This window comes from Carcharodon carcharias, chromosome 7 (genome assembly GCF_017639515.1).
Source record: "Carcharodon carcharias isolate sCarCar2 chromosome 7, sCarCar2.pri, whole genome shotgun sequence".
NCBI lineage: Eukaryota > Metazoa > Chordata > Chondrichthyes > Lamniformes > Lamnidae > Carcharodon > Carcharodon carcharias.
Genome location: NC_054473.1, coordinates 110169440 through 110193914, shown reverse-complemented (window position 1 = coordinate 110193914; position 24475 = coordinate 110169440). Strand labels below are relative to the sequence as shown.

The 24475-nt window shown below is 45.3% G+C and overlaps 1 protein-coding gene across 4 annotated transcripts in view; it reads right to left on the bottom strand.

Moving 5' to 3' along the window:
• Positions 1-24475, bottom strand: part of LOC121279952 (L-fucose kinase) — a 392301-nt gene that overhangs the window by 12979 nt on the left and 354847 nt on the right. For 3 of the 4 annotated variants that reach the window (XM_041191553.1, XM_041191550.1, XM_041191554.1), the window contains 9 exons: positions 23531-23701; positions 20393-20466; positions 18358-18722; positions 12569-12779; positions 10178-10344; positions 7574-7801; positions 6453-6596; positions 5601-5720; positions 3585-3772 (listed from right to left, as the gene is read on the bottom strand). In XM_041191553.1, the coding sequence (XP_041047487.1) occupies positions 3585-3772; positions 5601-5720; positions 6453-6596; positions 7574-7801; positions 10178-10344; positions 12569-12779; positions 18358-18722; positions 20393-20466; positions 23531-23701 (1668 nt within the window). The remainder of the gene's footprint in view (positions 1-3584; positions 3773-5600; positions 5721-6452; positions 6597-7573; positions 7802-10177; positions 10345-12568; positions 12780-18357; positions 18723-20392; positions 20467-23530; positions 23702-24475) is intronic. The other variant, XM_041191552.1, reaches the window with a different exon arrangement.

Genomic DNA, 24475 nt, shown 5'->3' with positions numbered 1-24475 from the left:
GTGTCTCCAAGGTCCCCGGAGGATTTTGACTGTGTGGATCCTTCCAGGTATCAGACAGCCCTCTTTTATCCAGGTAATTGGGGCTGTGATCTCCGCTGGTGGCACCTCCTCTGAGGAAGAAGAGAGGGGCAGAAGGGAGAAGAGGCCAGGTGTCCCTATGCAGCTTCCAGGGGAGCAACCTGTGGGAGGAGAGGTGCAGGCACAAGGGGCGCAGGGCCAGCAGGTAGACCAAAGCAGAATGGGCCGCACAAAAAACCACTGTCTTGCTGCCAGGGTTTACAGGCGGCGATGCAGTTACCTCTAGTCCGAGGTGCAATGCTGAAGGAGGCTCCACCTCTCCAGGGAGACTGCAACCTCCATTTGTCACATGATTGGGCCTGAGATCACCTCTGACTGAGTGGGTGGACACGCAAAGCCAGTGGCTCTGAAGTTCACAGTGGCCCTCAACTTCTATGCCTCTGGCTCTTTCCAGAATTCAGTGGTGGATCTGTGTGGAGTGTCCCAATCAGCTGCCCACACTTGTGACAAGCTGGTGACAGAAGCTTTGTTCAGTGGGGTCATGACATTTATTCATTTCTGGACAGACAAGGCCAGAGGCGTTGCAGCGATTGCTGAGTTCCCCCGCATCCAGGGTGCAATCGACTGCACACGTGGCCATCAAATCGCCAGTGGGTCAGCCAGATGCCTTCGTCAACAGGAAGAGATTCCACTCCAATAACATGCAGGTAGTTTGTGACCACAAGACACATATTCTGCAAATCTGTGCAAGGTCCCATGACATTTACATCCTCACACACTCCCATGTGCCAGGCTCTTCAGTGCTCCCGCTCGGTTGGCTGCTGGGCAACAAGGTTTATCCATTGAAAAGGTGGCTTATGATACCTCTCCACCACCCAAAAACAGAGGCAGAGCAGCATTATAATAGGGGTCATGACTCCACAAGGGCAGTGATAGAGAGGACCATAGGTCTTCTGAAGTTGCACTTCCAATGCCTGGACCATTCATGAGGTGCACTACAATACCCCCCAGAGTGGGGACAACCAGCCCTTAACAGTTCACCACGCTGATCCATGCCAACATGGTACTCACCCTTCCTGAGCATAGCAGGTCATTGGACCTCTTGCAGCACTGCACCCATGTGTGCCACACAATGTCATGGCTGCTGACCTGGGCTGCCACTCCTCCTAGGCTTTCTTCATCAAGGGTGGTGGGGTGGCCTCCTCCTTCTGTCCCTTGGTACAAGGGTGTCCCTCCTGACAGCCATCTCTTCCAGGAGGACCATGAGGCGCTCGTCCAAAAAAAGAGGGGCTGAGTGCCCACCTGACCTGCCCTCCCGCCTGGCATCTCCAGCCGCTGCCGAGGTCCTCAGTACTGTCTCTGCAACGTAGACTGCATGCTTCATCACTGGAAGCCTTCATGGAGCTGCCTGTGCCGTTTTTAGACTAGCCGCTGAGTTGCCATTGGACCCGGTGGCTGACAGGCCCTCGTCTGGCCCTTCCCGACCATTGGGAGGCTGCATTTCACGCTGGGCGGGCCTTAATTGGCCTGTCAGCGGGAAATTGCAGTTGTGGGCCGATCGCAGTCAGGGGCCTGTTTCCCGGCCACTCCCAGGCCCGATTACGATCATGCCCACCAGCCGAGCTGAATTCAGCCCCATGTCTCCGGATCATTTGTCCAGACTTACTAGTTACTCATCCAGTATAGATGACTAGTTCAGAAACATAACCATTATGGTACCGTACAGACTAGGACAGTAGGAAGCCATTCAGCCCCTTGAACCTATCTGCAATTCAACTGGACCACGCCTGATCTGTACCTGAACTCCGTTTACCTGTCTTGTTTTTATTTCCCTTGATGCCCTTGCCTAACAAAGAACTATCTAGAATCTTTTAATCCGCTCCCAGCATTCACAGCCTTTTGGGGGAGAGAATCCTACAGTTTCATTACCTATTGCGTGAAAACATGCTTCCTGATTTTGGCCTAAACGGTCTGCCTCTAATTTTAGGTCATGGGGGTGTCCCTTCTAATAATCTGGTCAGGAAGGAACCTCATTGAGTGAGTCACAGGTTGCTGTCTTTACTTTCATACACATCTGACATGTGATAAGATTTGCTACGAGCACTCAAGCTCATTTACCTCAATATGGATGGAGAGTCACTTGGATATTAGACATTTGTTTTTGTAAGTAAGAGAAAAATCAACCAGGAAACCAAATAGGAATAGCAGTAGGCAACTCAATACCTTGAGCCTCTTCCTTAATCCAATCAGGTCATGGCTGATTTCTATCTCAACTCCATTTATCCACCTTTGTTCTCTTACTAAAAGAAATCTATTGATCTCAGTCTTGAATTTTCAATTGACCCAGTATCCACAACATCAATATATCATAGAATGGCTACAGCACAGGAGGTCATTTGGCCCATCGTGTCTGTGCTGGCTCTCTGCAAGAGCAACTCAGTTAGTGCCACTCCCCAACTTTTTCCCATAGCCTTGCAAATATGTTCTTTCCAGATAATTATCCAATTCCCTCTTGACTGAATCTGCCTACACCATACTCACTGGCAGCCATTCCAGATTCTAACCACTTGCTATGTAAAAATGATTTTCCCCATGGTGCCATTGCTTCTATTGTCAATTGCCTTAAATCGGTATCCTCTGATTCTGGATCCTTCTGCCAATGGGAACATTTTCTCCCTGTCTACTATATCCAGATAACTCATGATTTTGAATACCTCTATCAAATCTCCTTTAATCTTCTCTTCTCCAAGAAGAACAGCCCCCACTTCACCAATCTATCCACATAACTAAAGTTCCTCATATCTGGAACCATTCTCATGAATCTTTTCTGCACTCTCTCTAATGCCTTCACATTTTTCTTGAACTGTGTTGCCCTAAACTGGACACAATACTCCAGTTGAGGCTGAACCAGTGTTTTACACAGGTTGATCAAAACTTCCTTGTTTTCGTATTCTATGCCACTATTTATAAAGCCCAAATAGAATCATATTTTACACTTTTGGGAAGCACTCTCAGCTTTGAGATCTGAGTTTGAGTTCAGCCAGAATTGGGTGGAAAGTCTCTCTGTATAAGCTCTCAGAGTCCTACAGGAGTTGGGTTGCCTCAATGAAGTTCCTAGAATATCCTCCCTGTGAAGATCAACTAACTCAAAGGATCTTTGACATCCACCTAAGAGAGTCTCAATTTAATGTCTCATTTGAAAGAATTCACCTCTAGCAGTGCAGTGCTAAGAGAAGTGGATTATGCTCAACCCGTGGAATAGGACCATCATCTCTGACTCAGAGGTGACAGTGCTACACACCACGCCAACTCAGCACAGCATGAGAATTGTACCTGGGATACTCCTGGTGTTATAGTTCAGCTCAAATGTACAATTGGGAGATTCTATCTCTGTGAACTTAATTAATTCCCTAACAGTAATTTTAGGATTCCCACGATATTTTCTGCTGAGTTCTCTCAGGGCAAAAAGTATTGTGCTACGCCTGCAATAGAGGAGCATTTGGGACTTGATAAAGTCACCTCAGGTTGCTCCTGAGGCACCAACATTATGTGACGAGTGGCCTAACCTGTAGAAGGTTACGTGCAAGTCGTGTTTTCCCTGTGTACACCAGCAGCAGGTGGTCATTCAGGGTCTTCACAAATTCATCCGTCACTGCAATGCGCTCAACGTCTACTCGCAGGGGCAACTGGGGTTTGGACCGACCGATCTTGATACCAGGCACCAGACCCCCGACTTGATCCTGCCAGCCTCCACCTAGAAAAGTGTGGAACTTTAATAAAGACAAAGAAAGACTTGCATCTATCCAGAAACCTTTCATGACAACAGGGCATCCCAAAGAGCTTTACAGCTAATGTCGTATTTTTGAAATGTAGTCACTGTTGTAATGTAGGAAACACAGGAACTAATTTGCGCACAAATTCCCCTCCTCAAAATTCTGGTCTATTTCTCAATTACCCCCAACACCTCCTTCACTACCCGCAGCCATGAAACTGGGGAGAATTATCCTGTTCCACTTCCTGTAGTGTCACAGGATCTTTTATCTCCACCTGAGAGGGGGACCTTGGTTTTAACATCTCATCTGAAAGACAATGCAGCATTTCCTCAGTAGCTCGCTGAGATGTCAGCCTAGAAGAGGGGTTCATGTCTCTTGAGTGGGGCTTTTGACTCGGGGTGAGAGTGCTGCCCATTGAGCCACAGCTAAACAGCCAATGAGGCCATTGGAGGCTTCAATTTTCTCAACAAACAGTGGACAACCGTGAGGCATTCAACCATCTTCACAGTGAGAATGAGCTTTACCTGCCTTGGGGAATGGTTTGCCTCAAGATTTATTTTTTAATTAAGGGACCTCAGTAAAGACCCATAATGCAGGATAACATTCAGGTTGAAAGGGTACAAATGGTAAGATGGCACCAAGTTTGGGTTTTAAAGAGCTGCAGATCGAGAGAGGAGGGTGCGGTTGAGAGTCCCTCAGTTTTCAGGTGCACTGTACTATAACAGAACACTCCTCAGGTAGGGGAAACACTGACTGCCCTCCCCTCCACTTCACAACAAGAACATCCTCATTTGGTTAATCACACAGTAGCAACAATTGCCAGCTTAGAAAAGTCCTTCAGATATCCTCATTATATTTAAAATTATTGAGCAACTCGGTAAAATACATTTCCCTTTGACAGGCTACACACCAGAGACCATGTGTGCAGGGGCACTGGGCAGTCTATTATCAAGCCACACAGACAAGAAGGTGCCTGGTTTTATCTCTACTTTGTACTTATATTAATGATCTCTGCTTGGACAGCAAGTACAATTACATAATTGGCCTCAGCACCCCTGGGTTAGAATGGGATAAGATTCGCTATCTAATGGCTCCTGTTGGTAGCGCTCGTTCATGGACAGTAGGTGAGGATTATATCCCATGAAGAATGAGATTGCTGGTAATATATTAGCATGAATTCAGTATTGATTAATGGACAGAAAAAAGCGTGGGAATAAATAGGCTATTACTGGGATTCTGTATTAACGAATTAGATGAAGGGACCGAGTGTATGTATCCAATTTGCTGATGATACAAAGCTAGGTGGGAAAGTAAGCTGTGAGGAGGACACAAAGAGCTTGCAAAGAGAATACAGACTAAATAAGTGATAGGGAAATAAGGTTGCAGACAGAGTATAACATGGGAAAATGTGAAATTATCTACATCATATTGTCTCTTGATCCCATCAACTTCTCTCCCCAGCTAACTTGTTCCACAACAAAAACAAAAATAACTGGAAAAACTCAGCAGGTCTGACAGCATCTGTGGAGAGGAAGACAGAGTTTGTGGAGAGGAAGACAGACCACAGATGCTGTCAGACCTGCTGAGTTTTTCCAGCTATTTTTGTTTTTGTTTCAGATTTCCAGCATCTGCAGTATTTTGCTTTTAACATGTTCCACAACTCTCTGGATGAATATATTCTCTAAATCCCCTCCCTTTTCCTAATTGTCAACTTGTGTCTCCTGGAGTTGGATTTCTTCACTACTTTAAACCATTTGCCCAAATCAATTCTCTTGACAATCTTGGATCTGGAATGGTCCCTATGGTTACCTGTCGTCAGCATTTGCTCCAGGTGAAGAACAGCATGGATCAGGGAAGAGGTGTCGGAGGACTTCCCAGCTGCTGTAATCAGCGCTGCCATCACGGCCCCTGCCAGGATGCTGCTTGTACCTAAAATAACAACAACAAACAATAAACAATCCCAAACACCACAGCAATGTTTTTGTTATGGCCTTTAACCATTAATTATCTACTTTATCTAAACATCAGTCAGAGTTCCTGCACTTATCAACTGACACTAGAAAGAAGTATGTTTGTGTGTGTATGTGCAAGTGTGTGTGTGCGTGCATGTGTGTGAATGTGAATGTACGTGTGTGTGTGAGAATGTGTGTGTGCGAGTGTGCGAGTACGCACAAGAGTCTGCGTGCAAGCATGTGGGTAAGTGCAGGAATATGTGTGTGTGTGTGTGTGTAGGAGTCACACATTTCAAATGAGAACCTCAGGTGTAGAGCCAAAGACCTAGTGCAAGACATCACTAGAGTAAAAGAGAAGACAAGATAAATGAGGAAGGTGTGATTAGGTGACAAGCTTGGGTTTTGCATGCCTGATAGTTAAAAGAGGAAGGGAGGTAAGAAGTTGCTGTGAAAGAAGGAACGAAGAGTGCAAGATGGTACAATGAGTCTTGATTTCAACAAGGAGAATTTTAAAGATGGGAAAATATAGAGTATAACAGGGTAACTGTGGCAGAAGAGTGCCTCCTAGTGAATCAGCAGTAACTGTGTCAAAGGGTGGGAATTTGGCAAGGGAAGGGACAAACTGGAATGCAAACGGCGAAGGAAATAGAATTTATATTTTGGAAGTAGCAGATACTGTTACTCCCAGGTTTATCTTATTGTTACTCACCCAGGCCAGATCCATGTGGGAGACTGGACCAAGTGTGAAGCTCAAAGCCACCACCAAAGCCTGTCATTAACTGATCCCGTAACGATACATGGGAAGGGTAGTGGATAATTTCTGTGCAGATAAAGGCTGCTTTCAACAAGGCTCCTGTCAACAGATAGTACATGTATTAAAGAACAGAACAAATACAACAATGTTCTATAATAATAGTCTCTGATAGGTTTGTTTCATGGCATCTCAAGGTTTTTACAGCTCATTGTGTCTGCACCAGCTCTCCCAATAAACAATTTATTTAGTGCCATTATCTCGCCTTCTCCCCTTAATCTTGCATGTTGTTCTTTTTCAGATAACAGTCATTTTACATCAAAAAAAATCTACGTAAATGTGTCATGCTGGTGCATTTCAACCCACTGGCTTTGATACTCTTATTTTCCAGCCCAGTTTAAAGTGAAGAAATAGGCCATTGAGTCATTTTGCACCTCACATCCAGTTCCTACACTGGCACTTTCTTCCTAAAGGAAATTGCTATCCCCTGGAATCATCTTACAATCTTACAGCACAGAAAGAGGTCATTCAGCCTGGCTCTTTGAAAATTAGTTCCACTCCCCTGTTCTTTTCCCCATGGAGCTGAAAATTTTACCTTTTTATGTATAAATCCAATCCTACGTCTTGGAACAGGCTCTCTCGGGAGACAGTGAAAGTAATTTTGATTCATTCAAATGTAAATTAGATTGATTACTTTCACAAAATACCATCTCAGATTACAGCGTACGAATAATTTGAGACATGAGGTGTGGTAGGTGTAGCATATTTGGAATGAAGAGGTCAATTTGGGCCTATGTTTCCCAAAGCTCTCTACCACTGTGGTTTAGCTTACTTCATGTCTGTGTTTGTTGTAGACTAACTGAGGATGCTAGGTGGTGAACTCGATAGACCGTGATCTTTATTTCATCAAGCAATTCCTATGGACATTTTCTCACCTTAATCTGAGGCCGGTTTGTAATGTGCTTTCTTCCACCTTGGCTGTGATTAAGCCAACTCAATATGGAGTGGGGATAGACCCTGTGACTTTTCAGCTCTCTATGCAATAGGCAGTCTATCTACCACCCTCGCCTTGAAGATACCTGGTGCACGTGGCTGACAGTAGTCCTGCAGATCCTCCAGACTCTGACACACTATTTCCATGGCCATTCTCTGCTCTCTGCCTCCACTGTTCAGGACTAAGTGCAGTTTAGGCTCTGCGATGCGACGCACCTTCGCGCCAATTGGTTTGCGCTTGTCCACTAGAACGGCGATATCCAGCACCGCTCCCCCGTGCTCATATGTTATTGGAGGCGTGTCACTCCAGCCACCTGTGGGAGGGAGATACATATCTTAAAGCTTGTGCACCGAGTTGAGAGGGATCAAGGGATAAAATTTCTAATAAACTTTAGAAATGATTCCTGCAGCAAACTCTCAGGATGAGACAACACAGACAGATTTAAGACTGAAAACCACACTTCCAAGCTGGGTCTCACTCTTACAGTTTCACAGATAGAATTACAATGCCGGAGCCTCAGATCTAACCTGTGCTCCTTATGGATACGGTTCCCCACAGCAAGAGTAAATTTAATTCTTCAAAGTAACATTTCTTCTGTTCTTCCCCCTTATATGGGACAATAGTCCAACCTGTTTGTATTAAGGTGTTGGAAAACCTTCATTGATCAGCTGAGCAGGAAAGCTGCATCTTCTGAAAAGTAGCATCTTAATTTCTGCTGGGGGAACTGTGTCAAATGCTGACAGAGGTTACAACATACAAGTTACAGTTCAGCCCAACCTATGTTAGATTTTACTCTCCACATGAGCATACAATCCTAATCAAATTTACTCACCCTGATCCATATCCTTCAAACTTTTTGCTTCATCGTCCTGTCCGATCTATTACAGAATGTTCAGAGTTTCTGCCTCAGTCACTAATTGTCTCGAGTGAATTCCACAGCCTCACAACTCTCTGTGCATGAAGAGGTTTCTCTTGTCCTCTGTTTTGAATCTCTTAACATTCAATCTTATATCGATGGTCTCACATTCCTGATCCATTATCCACTGGTAACAGTTTGCTTCTCTCTATTCCATCATATCTACTCATAATGTTAAACATCTTTATTATAATCCAAAACAAAAACAAAAACAGAATTACCTGGAAAAACTCAGCAGGTCTGGCAGCATCGGCGGAGAAGAAAAGAGTTGACGTTTCGAGTCCTCATGACCCTTCGACAGAACTTGAGTTCGAGTCCAAGAAAGAGTTGAAATATAAGCTGGTTTAAGGTGTGTGTGTGGGGGGGCGGAGAGAGGGAGAGAAGTGGAGGGGGTTGGTGTGGTTGTAGGGACAAACAAACAGTGATAGAAGCAGATCATCAAAAGATGTCAACAACAATAAAACAAAAGAACACACAGGTGTTAAAGTTAAAGTTGGTGATATTATCTAAACGAATGTGCTACTTAAGAATGGATGGCAGGGCACTCAAGGTATAGCTCTAGTGGGGGTGGGGAGAGCATAAAAGATGTAAAAAATAAATAAATAAATATTTTTTTTTTTCTTTTTCTCTTTTTATAATGGAAATAGGTGGGAAAAGGAAAACTCTTTTCTTCTCCGCCGATGCTGCCAGACCTGCTGAGTTTTTCCAGGTAATTCTGTTTTTGTTTTTGTTTTGGATTTCCAGCATCCGCAGTTTTTTTGTTTTTATCTTTATTATAATGTTCTGTAATCTAACAAAAAAAGTTTTTTTCATTTGTATTTCTTCATACCTGACAGAATCCTGTTGAATCTGTTTGTAGTCTCTTAAATCTCTTCCTGTTGAGTAGAATTCACTACTACACATGGTATTGTAACTGAGGTCTGTTTAATATTTTAATAGGAGTTCATCAATAGCTCTTTCATATTTAATACCTAAGGAGGTAAGACCTAGAATTCCATGAGGTTTTTTACAACACAATCAATCTAAGGTGCTGCCTTATATCCTGTGACGCTGTAACCCAAAATCCCACCGCTCTTCCACAGCACTGAGTCCGCTTCCTTTCGGACTTTTTTTTTTAACCAAGTGCCATTTGGAACTTCAGGTCAAACATGCTATGGGATTCCACACACCTGGCAGAAGGTACAGCACAAAATGTGTGTGCTCATCATTCTCATCCTTGTTTTCAAATTCCTCCAAGGTCTCACCTCTCCCTGTCACTGTAACCTCTACCAGCACTATAACACTCCAAGATCTCTGCATCCCTCCAATTCTGGCCTCCTGAACATTCCCGATTTCCACAGCTCAACAATTGGCGGCTTCAGTTGCTTAGGCCCTAAGCCCTGGAACTCCCTCCCTAAAATTCTCTGTGTCTCTCTCCTCTTTTAAATTGCTCTTAAAACATACTTCTTTAATCAAGATTTTGGTCACCTGTCCTATTATGTGTTAAAATGGCTCGGTGTTCAAAAGTTGATTGATAACACTCCCGTGAAGCACCTTGGGTTGCACTACAATAAATGTGTTCTCTTGGATCTTCATTGGAGAGTCAACCTAAATTCTATGCTCAAGTTTCTGGACAGAGACTTGAATCCACAGCTTTCGGAGCTGCTATCAACCAAGCCATGGTTAACAAGACTAGCGTATCCTCTCAAGCTGTAGATTAAATCGTAACCTGACCTTAAGATACTCAAACGAAGTGTAGTCAGTAAGCTCTAACAGCAAGAGCAGCACAATTACCTGAGATATCGATACGGGCAGGACACTCAGCCACCACCCACTGATTCATGGGCGGAAGCTCCACCTGTCCCATGGAGATGAACTCTCGTGCTGACATCACGGCCCGTCGGATCAGGATCTGCTCCGCCCCCTCATAGTGACGGGCAGCCCTCACCAGAAGGTCTGGTCTGCAATACACAAGACAGAAAACTGCATCAAAGGCTTGGTAAGCCTGAAATGAACACCTGGCAACCTTCAAGATGGGTTTTCAAACAGGATTTTGTCAGGCCCTCAGGCTTCTATCCCTCTGCAGCCATGTATAGCATCTCCAGAATTCTATATAAAATATTGATTTCTATTTTGTTGCTGTAAACTAATAAAGCTGGAAGTTTTTTTTAAATGACATCACTGTCTTCCTTGGAGTAGCTGCCAGTCGGTTGGATGTTAGGACAAGGAGTCCTAAGTAGTAATTAAATATTCTCCCACACATTAGGCAGAATTTTACGTCCTGGGGCGGGCATGCGCCCGACCCGATCGGGCATAAAATCACGCGAGATGATGTTGGGCGAGTGTCCCAACGTCATCGTGCACTTGCGTGATATTTTGCTCAGCGGGCGTGCGCAAAAGTCAGAAGTGCGCCCATCGACAATTAAGAGGGCAATTAAGCCCATTAACGGTGCAATTGTCTCCGATTTTCTGTGGCCCATCCAACCTGACAGTTGGCGGACAGGTGAATCAGCCAGGTAGCCTTTACATTTTTCATTAAACGTCATCCAAAGACGGGATGAAACTTCCGTTATGAAATAAAATAAAAATATCTGTGGACAGCATTTTTATGAGGTATGCTTTCAGGTGCTTGATTGTGAGGCATGGACATTTTTTCCAGCTTTTTGAACCTTTATTTAACCATTTGCAGGTCTGCAGCTCCCTGAGGCAGCTGTCTGCCTTCAGCGAGCTCACTCACAATGCTCAGCTGCATCCGCAATGACGTCATCGTCCCCCCTCTTCCCGCCCTCACCCTGGCAGCGCTGAGCTTTTCAGCGTGCATTTCACGCTGGCTGGCCATTAATTGGCCAGCTAGCGTGAAATCACGGTTGGAGGCTGATCGCAGTCGGGGGTCCGTTTCCCTGCTCCCGGGCCGATCATGAGCGCCCGCCAAGGGTAAAATTCAGGCCATTGATTTAACTCTCTGCCAATCTTCACTTGGGCTGAAAGCAGCACAATTGCTAATTAGAATAGCCTCACTCCTCCACTCAACTGTCCCCTTTCCCTGGGATAGGTTCATGGGCAGTGACAGTCCGCCGGTATATCACTCAAAAAGCCATTTTTTATGTGCGAGCCAGATAGCAAGTGCAACCAAGACATTCAAAAACAGGAGGAATCACAGTCAAGCCAGAGTATGTTATCACCCAGCTTTTGCGTGCGCACACACAGATCAGCAGACAAAAGCACAGACACATGGATAGACACATAGATAGACAAAACACAAGCGCACATGCAGACACGTTTATATGCACACAGACAACATAGACAAACACACACAGAGACACTGACACACAAACACACATACAAACAAACAGGCAGACAGACACTTGTGCACAGGCATTCAGACTCACACAGACAGACAGACACACAGGCTGACAGATGTACACACATCAAAACACACCGCACAGCCATCAGTAATCAAGAGCAGGCATCCTGGCTAATTTTTCATTCCTGAGGCCAAAAGGTACCAAAGCTTGGCTGTACCCTCTGGTACCTGTGATTGTCCATGTATCAATTTGCACTAAAGGAGCACATGAAAATGGATTCTTAGCATAGGTTCACATTGCAATCATTTATCTGTCCAAAACTTGGTAGACAGTGGCTCTTCCTCCTCAGACTCCAAGCTAAACTCCATTCTCATTCAATCGACATTCCCTGTGTATAGGGGAGTTTCAATGGACCTTGGGCACGTTTGCTCAAGAGTGTACAGTTTTTGCAATGGAGGAATTCTCCACGTGATAAGCCTTGTGCTGAGGTCCTGTCCCACATGCACCAACAACATTCATGTGTGAGTTTAAACTTAGAAGGATATGATGATAGAGTGGGTAGAAGCTTAGGTTGGGCGGAGGCTCCTGTGGAGCATAAATATTGAACAGTTGGGCCAAATGGCCTATTTCTGTGCTGTAAATTCAAAGTAAACATTAATATTAGCAGATTATTCAACTGTGTTGGCATTACAATGGAGCTCACAGCCCTACACTTCTGGGGCTGGTCAGGTACAGTGCACAGTAGCAGAAAGCTCTCATGTACTGTGGTACAGGGGTTTTCTAAATGAAAGAGACAGCAGTAGAATCAGCTGTTGCTCAAAAAACTATGGTTATCAATTATCCAGTAATTTATTAATCCAGGAAGAAGCTTCGTCCTCACCTGTTCAGCCATTTACCCCGCTCCTCCGTCAGCCTCTTCACTCCGAGCACCACGTTCCCCTTTTCCAGCAGCTGGAAGGCATCAATCCATGCTGGATTGGCAGCAGGTCCACTGCGGAGCCCTCCCTGCCCTCCAGCCATGCAACCCAAGACATCAGCAACACAGGCGAGGGTGCGGGCTGCAATCCCCAGGTCCACAGTGGCGGTAGCTACTATAAATCAAGAGAACAGGTTAGCTTCAACTCAACAAAAACCTCCAGCGATTCTTCACCGGGGCTGAAAATCAACTGGACGGTGATGCGAAAAGCGAATGATCTGTCAAGTAGACACTCACCAATTTTACACCCTCCCATCAAAGAGCCACCCATTGCACAGCCACCCAACATGGATGCTCACCGGTTACGCATTCAGCATCCCCTCTCCCCTCACACACCCGGCCCCTCACCCACTTCTGCTCTTGATACATGCTGCCTGTGAAACATCCATTCATTAAACATATCTGCCTGGGATGGGGGGATGGTGGTGTAATGTCATTGGACTAGGAACCCAGAGGGCCAGGCTAATGCTCTGGGTAATGGGTTCAAATCCCACCACGACAGTTGGTGGAATTTAAATTCAATTAATAAATCTGGAATTGACAATTAGCCACAGTAATGGTGACCCTGAAACTATCACTGATTGTTGTAAAAACCCATCTAGTTCACTGATGCCATTTCAGGAAGGAAATTCCCCAGTCAAACCTGGTCTGGCCTAAATGTGACTCCAGATCCACAGCCATGCGGTTGACTCTTGACTGCTCTTGGAAATGGGCCAGCAAGCCACTCAGTTCGAGGGCAATTAGGATGGGCAACAAATGTCCACCTTGCTTGCGACGCTTACAACTCATGAAAGAACAAAAAAAAACACACCCACCTGTGATACACCTCACCCTTACACACCATCCCGGCAGCACTTATAACAGGTGGCTAATCCTCAACCCAGCTGTTGCTTGACCTACTGTAGTTGTACTCAACACCCACTAAGTCTGGAAAATACCCAAAAGGTTGACAAAAATAATTTGCTTCCTCACACACTTGCTAACCAAGTCACCTGGGTGCAGTTCAATTGGTGATTGATTTACTAACATCTGCTTGGCTAAGTTTGAATCCCTCTCACCCTGTATAGAAGGTTGTGTGTTGAAGCAGACTTGAATGAGCATTCTAGGCAGGTACAAGAGTGTAGTACTGAGTTGCCAGAGGTGCTGTTCCTTCATTTTTTAAAAATTCATTCATGGGATGTATGTGCCGCTGGCTGGGCCAGCATTTATTGCCCACCTCTAATTGCCCTTGAGAGGATGGTGGTGAGCTGCCTTCTTGAACTGCTGCAGCCCATGTGCTATTAGGGAGGGAGTTCCAGGATTTTGATCCAGCGACAGTGAAGGAATATATATTTCCAAGTCAGGATGGTGATTGGCTTGGAGTGGAACTTCCAGGTGGTGGTGTTCCCATCTATCTGCTGCCCTTGTCCTTCTAGATGGTGGTGGTTGTGGGTTTGGGAGGTGCTGTCTAACAAGCTTGCTGCTGCTACTGTGCGTCGGTGGTGGAGGGAGTGAATGTTTGTGGATGGGGTGCCAATCAAGCAGGCTGCTTTATCCTGGATGGTGTCAAGCTTCTTGGGTGTTGTCAGAGTTGCACTCATCCAGGCAAGTGGATAGTATTCCATCACACTCCTGACTTGTGCCTTGGTGGACAGTAGTTGAGGAGTCAGGAGGTGAGTTACTCACCACAGGATTTCTAGTTTCTGATCTGCTCTTGGAGCCACAGTATTTATATGGCTAGTCCAGTACAGTTTCTGGTCAATGGTAACCCCCAGAATAGTGAGAGATTCTGTGATGGTAATGCCATTGAATGTCAAGGGGTGATGGTTAGATTCTCTCTTGTTGGAACGGTCATGCCTGGCATAGTGTGGCGTGAATGTTACTTGCCACTTGTCAGCCCAAGCCTGGATATTGGCTAGGTCTTGCTGCATATAGACACGGACTGCTTCAGTATCTGAGGTGTCGCGAATAGTGCTGAACATTTTGCAATCATCAGCGAACATCCTCACTTCTGACCTTATGATCGAAGGAAGGTCACTGATGAAGCAACCGAAGATTGCTGGACCAAGGACACTACCCTGAGGAACTCCTGCAGTGATACCTGGAGCTGAGATGATTGACCCCAACAACCACAACCATCTTCCTTTGTGCTAGATATGACTCAAACCAACAGAGAGTTTTCCCCCTGATTCCCATTGACTCCAGTTTTGCTAGGGTTCCTTGATGCCACACCTGGTCAATTGCTGCCTTGCTGTCAAGGGCAGTCACTCTCACCTCACCTCGGGAGTTCAGCTCTTTTGCCCATATTTGAACCAAGGCTGTAATAAGGTCAGGAGCTAAGTGGCCCTGGCAGAACCCAAACTGAGCATCAGTGAGCAGGTTATTGCTAAGCAAGTGCCACATGATAGCACTGTTGATGACCCCTTCCATCACTTTACTGATGATGGAGAGTAGACAGATGTGGCAGTAATTGGCTGGGTTCGATTTGTCCTGCTTTTTGTGCACATGACCTGGTGTACCTGGGCAATTTTTCACATTGCTGGGTAGATGCCAGTGCTGTAGCTGTACTGGAGCTGAGTGGTCCTGGCAGAACCCAAACTGACTGTCAGTGAGCAGGTTACTGCTAAGCAAATGCCACTTGACAGCTAAGGGTGTGGCAAGTTCTGGAGCATAAGTCTTCAGTACTATTACTGGAATATTGTCAGGGCCTATAGCCTTTGCAGTATCCAGCGCCTTCAGCCATTTCTTGACATCACGTGGAGTGAATCAAATTGGCTGAAGACTGGCATCTGTGATGCTGGGGATCACCTGATGAGACTGAGATGGATCAAACACTCAGCACTTCTGGCTGAAGATTGTTGCAAATGCTTCAGCCTTATCTTTTGCATTGATGTGCTGGGCTCCAACATCATTGGGGATGGGGATATGTGTGGAGCCCCCTCCTCCAGTGAGTTGTTTAATTGTCCACCACCATTCACAACTGGATGTGGCAGGACTGCAGAGCTTAGATCTGATCTGTTGGTTGTGGAATTGGTTAGCTCTGTCTATCGCTTGCTGTTTATGCCGTTTGATATGGAAGTAGTCCTGTGTTGTGGTTTCACCAGGTTAACACCTCATTTTTAGGTATGCCTGATGTTGCTCTTGGCATGCCCTCCAGCACTCTTCATTGAACCGGGGTTGATCCCCGGCTTGATTAATGGTACAGCGGGGGATATGCTGGGCATGGCGTAACAGATTGTGATTGAGTAAAATTCTGCAGCTGTTGATGGCCCACAGTGCCTCATTGTGGCCCAGTCTTGAGTTGTTAGATCTGTTTGAAATCTATCCCATTTAGCACAGTAGTAGTGCCACATAACACAATGGAGGGTATCCTTAATGTGAAGACGGGACTTCACCTCCACAAGGACTGTGTGGTGGTCAATCCTGCCGATACTATCATGGACAGATTCGTCTGAGGCAGGCAGGTTGGTGAGGATGAGGTCAAACATGTTTTTCTCTCGGTTGGTTCCCTCACCACCTGCTGCAGACCCAATCCAGCAGCTATATCCTTTAGGATTCGTACAGCTTGGTCAGTGGTGGTGCTACCAAGTTACTCTTGGTGACGGACATTGAAGTTCGCTACCCAGAGTACATTCTGTGCTCTTGCCACCCTCAGTGCTTCCTCCAAGTGGTGTTCAACATGGAGGAGCACTGATTCATCAGTTGAGAGAGGGCAGTACATGGTAATCAGCTGGTTTCCTTGCCCATGTTTGACCTGATGCCGTGAAACTTCATGGGGTCCGGAGTCAATGTTGTGGGCTTCCAGGGCAACTCCCTCCCAACTGTATACCACTGTGCCGCAACCTCTGCTGGGTCTGTTCAGTTGGTGGGGCAGGACATACCCAGGGATAGTGATGGTGGAGTCTGGGACATTATTTGTAAGGTATGATTCCACGAGGATCACTATGTCAGGCTGTTGCTTGACGAGTCTGTGAGACAGATCTCCCAATTTTGGCACTAGTCCCCAGATGTTAGTAAAGAGCACTTTGCAGGGTTGACAGGGCTGAGATTGCTGTTGTTGTTTCCGGTGCCTAGGTCGATGCCGGGTGGTCCGTCAGGTTTCGTTCCCTTTTTTTCTCCCCTTTCTTTTACTCCAATTCTGTGCCCTTGCCATCCTCAGTGCTTCCTCGAAGTGTTGTTCAACATGGAGGAGCACTGATTCATCAGCTGAGGGAGGGTGGTTGTGGTAATCAGCAGGAGGTTTCCTTGCCCATGTTTGGCCTGATGCCATGAGACTTCATGGCATCTGGAGTTGATGTTGAGTACTCCTAGGCAACTCTCTCCTTATTGTACACCACTGTGCCGCCAGGACATACCCAGGAATGATGATGATGTTGTCTGGGACATTGACGCTGTCTGTAGGTATGTTTCCACGAGTAAGACTATGTAAGGCTGTTGCTTGACTAGTCTGTGAGACAGCTCTCTCCAGTTAGTAAGGAGAACTTTGCAGGGTTGACAGGGCTGAGCTTGCCATTCTCGTTTCTGCTGCCTAGGTCGATGCGGGGAGGTCCATCCACTTTCATTCCTTTTTTAAGACTTTTTAGTGGCTTGCCAGGCCATTTCAGAGGCTGTAAGTCTGGAGTCACATGTAGGCCAGACCAGCTAAGGGCGGCAGATTTCCTTCCCTAAAGCGCATTAATTTTTACAACAATTGTCAATGGTTTAATTTTTAATTCCAGATTTTTATTGAATTCAAAGCTCACTATCTGCTGTGGTGGGATTTTAACCTGGGTCCCCAGAGCATTTCCCTGGGATGCTGGATTACTACTCCAGTGACAATACACTATGCCATCGCCTCCCCTTTTATGTGCCACCTTAAACTGATGTCACTACGCCACAATACCACTATGCGACAATACCACTATGCCACTGGCATAGGCCAATATGCCACTAAAATTAATCTGGAACACTGAGTTAGGGAGGGAGGAAAGCCCCAGGCTACTTTGTGTGTATGTTGGTATGGGTGAGGGAGTTTGGATATCAATCCTTTTTGGTCACTCACTTGTTGCCTGGGCTTACACAAGTGGAAGAATCTCTTGGGTGAATGGCACCTGCTGCTGCACCCCCCAGTGGAAGTCAGCACTTTCTGAAGGCATTGAGAGGGGAAAAACATACACTTTTATATTTTAAAAACGAGTTGTTATTTTGATTGATGCTTCTCCAGGATATTCCTTTCATGTAACTGGGAAAAACTTCTGAATGAAACAAAAAAAATCCTTGCATTTATCTAGCATCTTAACACATGACTTCAGAACATCCCAAAGTACTTTTGAAGTGTTATGATGTAGGAAACCCATCAGCCAATTTGCACACAGGAAGATCACACAAACAGCATTGAGGAAAATGACCAGATAATCTGTTTTCACAGTTGGTGGTTGAGGGATAACTGTTGGTGGTTGAGGGACAACTGATGGTCAGTCAGCAGGGAGAACTCCCCTGCTCTTTTTTGGATAATACCATGGGATATTTTACATCTAACTGAGAGGGCAGACAGGGCCTATCATCTAAAAAACAATACCTTTGAGAGTGAAGCACTCCCTTAGTGCTGCATTTGAGTGCCAGCCTAAATTATGGACTCAAGTCTCTGAGATGGGCCATGAACCCACGACCAATCGGCAAAAGAAAATCTACAAGCTGCAAATCAGTTCACTGCCCCATATGAATATGGCTCTTACCTGCATCGAGAGTGTTGAGTATCTGTTGTTCATTCCCCTCACAGACAGCTGCCCTGATCAGAGGCCAGAGGCTGGTGTCTTTGCGAGCCAGCAGTGTAGTCTGTACTTTACGTTGAGCCTGGCTGAGGAAGAGCTGCTGTCGCCAGACAAGCTCGGCCTGCTGATCCAGGCAGCTCAAGACTTCCCTTATTGACAGGCGCCAGGCCAACTGCCACTTCCTCAGGAACCGTCCTCTCTCCAGTCCCAGGAACCACAGCACGTCCTCCATCCCGATGGGTTCTGTCACATGGAAGACTGGGAAGAGCTGAGCATTCAGCAGGCACTGCTCCTCTTCAAGAATGCCAGGACCCCACACCTCCTCTTTCCTATGAAAAGCAGAGGCCACTGAGTCACGGTCTTCCATTTCTCCCTAACACCCACTCTCATGCTGGCTCTGGGGTGGAACAATGGACATGTTGCCTGGCCACTATCCTGTGTGTGAAGAAGTGCTTCCTGACATCACCTCCAAAGGGCCCAGCTCTAAATGTTCTAGAATCCCTATATAGCCCATTGCAGCATCTCAGCGAGGAATTGCACTGGTCTTAAAGCACAGTGAAATAACAGATGCCTTTCTCCACTCTTTAACATTGAAGATAAATTCCTTATTTTACTAAAATGATCTTTTTAGTTTCGTCTGGTCATTTATCCAATAACCAGGCTAGCTCCCCTACCCAATACCAAGTCCCCACCAGGGTCCATCAGAACTAAACACCGGGATGTACATGCGGGAAGCTGCAAATATCCCTCTCTGATCTCTCCTCCTGCCTCGGTGAACATGCCTGGCTTTCACTGTACACGTCACCAATGTAGCATGGGCAAGATAGGGAACTCAGCAGAGTGAGTGATTGAACCCACATTTTCTTATTGGGCACCCTCTCTGTAATCGAGGGGTCCAAGGATATATTTATATATCGGCAAAGCATACTGAGAATACCTGATGAATTAATACCCATCTTCTAGCCAACACAAAGAAAATCTTTTACACTAAATCAAATAGGCCTCCAGTCCCAATGATTCACTGTATCAGTGAGTAGTTGAGCTGTACAGATCAGGAATTTTTGAGCCCCAGTCTGCACTGATCTCAGCCAAGAGGCAGTAAGGGGTGGACAAAGGCCTAAGAGTCTCACGATCAAGGGGGCAAACATAACCTAGGACCTCCTGTTAATCGCTATCCAGTAACTCCTGGTGGAATGAGTGAATATGTGGGTGAGAACGAGGACCAGCGTCGACGCCCACTATGGCCTTGGACCACACATATACAATGGTTAATTATGTGAGGTACCAGTGGGCACCTGTGAAACTGCACTCCACCAAGGAGCCAACAAAGTTTAGGAATGGAAGGGGCATGAGGAGGAAAGCGGATTTGTCCAGAGGGAAGAAAAAAGTTCAGTGGTCAGTGAATCCTTTTCCTGGCCCATGCCAGTGGGAGTCAAATTTAAGTGAGTCTTTCTCAATGGTGGCACCTAGCTTCTCTCTTGGTAGGGAATGCTGGCTTCATTAGTCAGGTTGTCAGGCTTAGTCCTGAATGGGAAGAGAATGATAACTCAGGAATTTTGTGTATCAGTTTCAGGTCTCTGATAAAGGTGCAACTTCCACCACCTAGAAGGACAAAGGCAGCTGGTGCCAATGAACACACCACCCTCCTAGTTCCCCTCTAATGATTTGGATGGGTATGTCCATCCTTTCATCGTCACTGGCTCAAATCCTAGAACTTATTTTAACATTGAGTTGTAGGATTCTGGAATGAACTGCCCAAAAGGGTGGTGGGTTCAAATTAAACAGTAACTTTCAAAAGAGAATTGAAGAAATACATGAACAGGAAAAGTAAGCAGCTATATAGGGAACCAGCATGGCAGCGAGACTCTGTTAAAGCATACGCATGATGGGCCGAATGGCCTCTTTATGTGCTGAACGATTCGATGATTCTACTCCCAGAACTTCCTACCCTCTTTTCAACAGTGCACAGCAGGCAAGGGAATGCATGGGACAGCCTTACTTTATTCCTGTCCTTTCAAAGAACTCAGCCCATGGAACGTTCAGGAAGGTCGAGGAATCAGTGGTGAAAGGCACCTGTTAGAGAAGAACACAAAGGGCGATCACTTTTTAAAAATCCTTGAAGATTAAATGCTTTGCCTACTACACACCCTGTGGGCAAACCAGTCTACTTATGGTCCACGATACATTTGCAAATCCCACAGATCACGACAATCTTCAAGCCCTGAAGTAGGGTCGCAGTGGGAAAATGTTTGAGAAGTACTGATATAAGCAGCACATTTAGCCATATCCAAAACTACAGTAATCTAGCTTCAGATCCAGGAGTGAAAGCTCCATTCCACACTATTATCACTCTCCTTAGCATCTTACTATTTACATTTCAGGTTCATGACAGCTAGTAAATTTGAGGGGAATGCTTTAGCCACTGTACTAGAAATAGGTCCCTCCAAATTTTCTTCTCTGCTTGTGAAAATGATTTGAAATATCAGTAATTAACTCCTTCACGTCACAAAAGAAAAATGGACTTCTAGTTTAAAACAAGTCACAGAGGTAAGGAAAAGATCTGACTTCTATTTCAAAAACTTGCAATTTCTTCAGATAGCTCTAAAATCAAAGGGGGTAGGACTAGGCAATTGTGAATCGTTGGATGTGTAAAATAGGCTGCCAAGTCACTATTGTCTGCTTTGTTCTACCTCCAAAAAAACCAATTTCACCCTCTTATGGTCCAGTTTAAAGCTAGACAGACTGACTAATGTTCTATAGTGAACTTTTTAAGTAGTCAAATGTGTGTCTTGATTAACAGGCTGCAGATGTAAAATGACACAGCTCTACGTGTCCCTGCTTTGTGATAAGTTGGATGAGAGAGGGATGCTCCCAATGGCCTGCTGCATAAATGCACCTCGTGTGGTACTAAAACCATACAGAAGAATGCAGCATTTGATCCCAGATCTGTTCTTAGTTAGCTGATTACACCTGAGATACATCAGGATGGGGATGAGGAAAAATAAAACTTTCCAACATTTCCTCTCCTTGTAATTATCAAGTGACAGCACGCTGACATCCTGATTGTAATAACTGAGCATGTTGCAAAAGGACAGGGTTGGGCTTGTCTGTGATGTCCTTTATAGCTGAACGGCATGCTTACTTTCACTGTTTTCGTTCTGGCAAGACAAATCTGAGCGAGGTTCCATGCAGCAACTGGCATCTACGGAACTGTGCACTAGTGAGCAGTGGCTCCTTCAGGACAGCAGGGGAAAAGGGGTGAGGGGTAACCTACAAATAAAGCTGGACAATGTAATATTTACAGTAGATTGGTCCTAAAGTGGAGCACTGAGATGGGCTGGCCAGGTACGTGAGAAGGAGCATGCACTAGGCTGTGGAGGCTGTAACAAGAAAGGACAAAAAAGGGCTCAAACTGGTTGAAAACCGATAAAAGTTCCTGCTCCCAATAAGCAGCTGTTTTAATTGCCCTCAGGGCCTTCCACTGATCAGAATGAGAGGGGTTGCATTGTGGGCAAGTTTTTGCAGCTGGCATTGGAAATTTTTTTTTCTTTATTCTTTCATGGTTTGTGGTGTTGCTGGCAAGGCCAGTATTTGTTGCCCATCCCTAATTGCCCTTGAACTGAGTGGCTTGCGGGGCCACTTCAGAGGACAGTTAAGAGTCAACCACAATGCTGTGGGTCTGGAGTCACATGTAAGGACAGCAGATTTCCTTCCCTAAAGGACAGATGGGCTTCACAACAAATTGAACATAGTTTCATGTTTACCATTACTGAGATAGCTTTAATTCCAGATTTAATAATCGAATTTAAATTCCATCAGCTGCTGTGGTGGGATTTGAACCCATCTCAGCAGAGCATTAGCCTGGGCCTCTGGATTACTAGTCCAATGACATCACCATTTTCCTCAAATTAAATGAACAAACATAAAAAGATGCAAGTTAGCACTTTAGGCAGGATGCAGCAAGCCATCTCATGCATAGTCCCATCAGTTGGACTTGTTTCAGAACCCTTCAGCTCAAAACTGTTTTGCACCATAATTTGCTGGAAGTGTGAGCTGATAATGACACAGCGAGGGCAATGTGGCATCAGGGAGAGAGTGAACAATCGGACAAACAGGGCTTCTCCTTAAATGATGAGATTTAGAACTGAAAAAGAAACAATGGAATGACAGAGAAGGAGGGTAAATTAGAGTCTAACCAGCTACATAAAGTGAGATAGAGAGGGGTGAAGAAAAGATTGGATGAAGAGAGAGAGAAAAAGATCAAAGGAAAAGTAAGAAAAAAGATGCAAAAAAATGTAAAATTTGACATTTTTAAAACCTCCAATAATTTACTACATGTAGGAATGAGACTCCTAAGATTAAACAAATCCTTTTCTGGCCTGGAGAGATAGAATTGGTTTGCCTTAACAATTATTCATTAAAAGGGACTTGATGCTGTTAATATGAGTCCTAAATTTCTAAGGCAAGTTTAATGGGCAATTAATGTGCAAAACTAGCAAATGCTCAAAAATAATGGAGGGGACCTGCAAGTTTTGGAGATTCACAACTCATGATGTCTTGCTCAATCTCCCAAATTCATTGGTGCACATTATTAACAGTGTGCACCATTAACACATTATTTTTTCAGCAAAATTCAGCCCACCGTGTGTGAGATATACAATAGAGCTTTGATGTGGAGGGAATCTGGAACCATGTGATATGTACAGGCAGGATTCTTTCCACTCAGAATTTATCCCCTCTGCCCCCTGAAGGTGCCACATGTTTGCTGGACTGTTGGCTTACTGATGTGGGAGCTCTCTAAACCTTATCCACATATGACCCGGAAAGCGAGTGCTGGCACACCAGCTGACAGCATCACAATGCTGTCCTCAAACAATATGGGCACATGGGCTCAAGTGCGAGAGTATTTGGCACTAAATGGGTACATGAGTGCAAAAATTGGAAAAAGTGACCTTTGCTGCAGTAGGGGGAAATCTCCTGAGATTGAGGATGTGGCTGATTGTTGGAAAGAGTAGAGGGAGCTTTGCTCTGCATTCATATGCTCTTTGATAATGAATGTTATAAACGCTAACATCCTTCACCCCCAAACATTGCTGAATTCTTCAAGGTCCAATTAATTGAGTAGTACATGTTAAACCTGCAGATCGTCCTGCCGTCCTGTGATGCTGAAAATCTTCAGTTTCAGGTCCCTCAGCCTGATGTGGTGTCCCTGGATGATAATATCACAGAGCTGATATTGGCAGAGTACAGCCGACGACATCAAGTCCACTCCCGAAAGAAGACAACCTGAGCTTATATGAATGGACCCCTGGCAAAAACAAATAACAAGAGCAAGGAATATCTTTCAGGAATCCAATGAAAACTAGTCTCAATATCATAACTTCCACACCAGTCTCAAACAGCCCCGTATTTTTAATGCGCTTGTTTCATGATTTTTGCTTTTTATTACCTGAGTTCCTCTCCTTGCTGTTTCTTGTTTCCTTGAAGTGCTGAATCACACTGTGAAACATTTCTGCGCGTTCTACCAGCATCCCAGCACTTCACCAACATGATCATTCTCCACGTGCGAGCTCGAGCACTGAGAATTTACTAGCTTCCTGATCTCAGGGAGAGAGGACAGGGAAGCTCGCAATTATGCCTCACCCTGTCTTCACATACCTTTAGCAGGAGCCAATGGGCATCAGTAGGGGTCAAGGAGCCCAGATACTGATACCAACTGTGACACCTTTAGAAAAGCTGTGGGTTCATGTCCTGATCCAAAGAGCTGAGCACAAAATCTAGGCTGACATTTCAGTTTAGTACAGAAGAAGTACTGTATTGCCAGAGATGCTGTCTTTCAGATGAGCTGTTAAACTAAGTTTGCCCTCACTTGGACATAAGAGATGTTGAAGAAAAGCAGGGCAGTTCTCCCTGGTGTGCTGGCCTGTGTATCCTATATTACAACAGTGTTTATGTTTTAAAAGTACTTCTTTGGCTGTGAAGTGCTTTGAGATATCTCAAGGTTGGGAAAGGTGCTAAATAAATGCAAGTCTTTCTTTCTATTCTCATCCTGACTGCAGCTGACCCATCCAGCCTGCCCCAC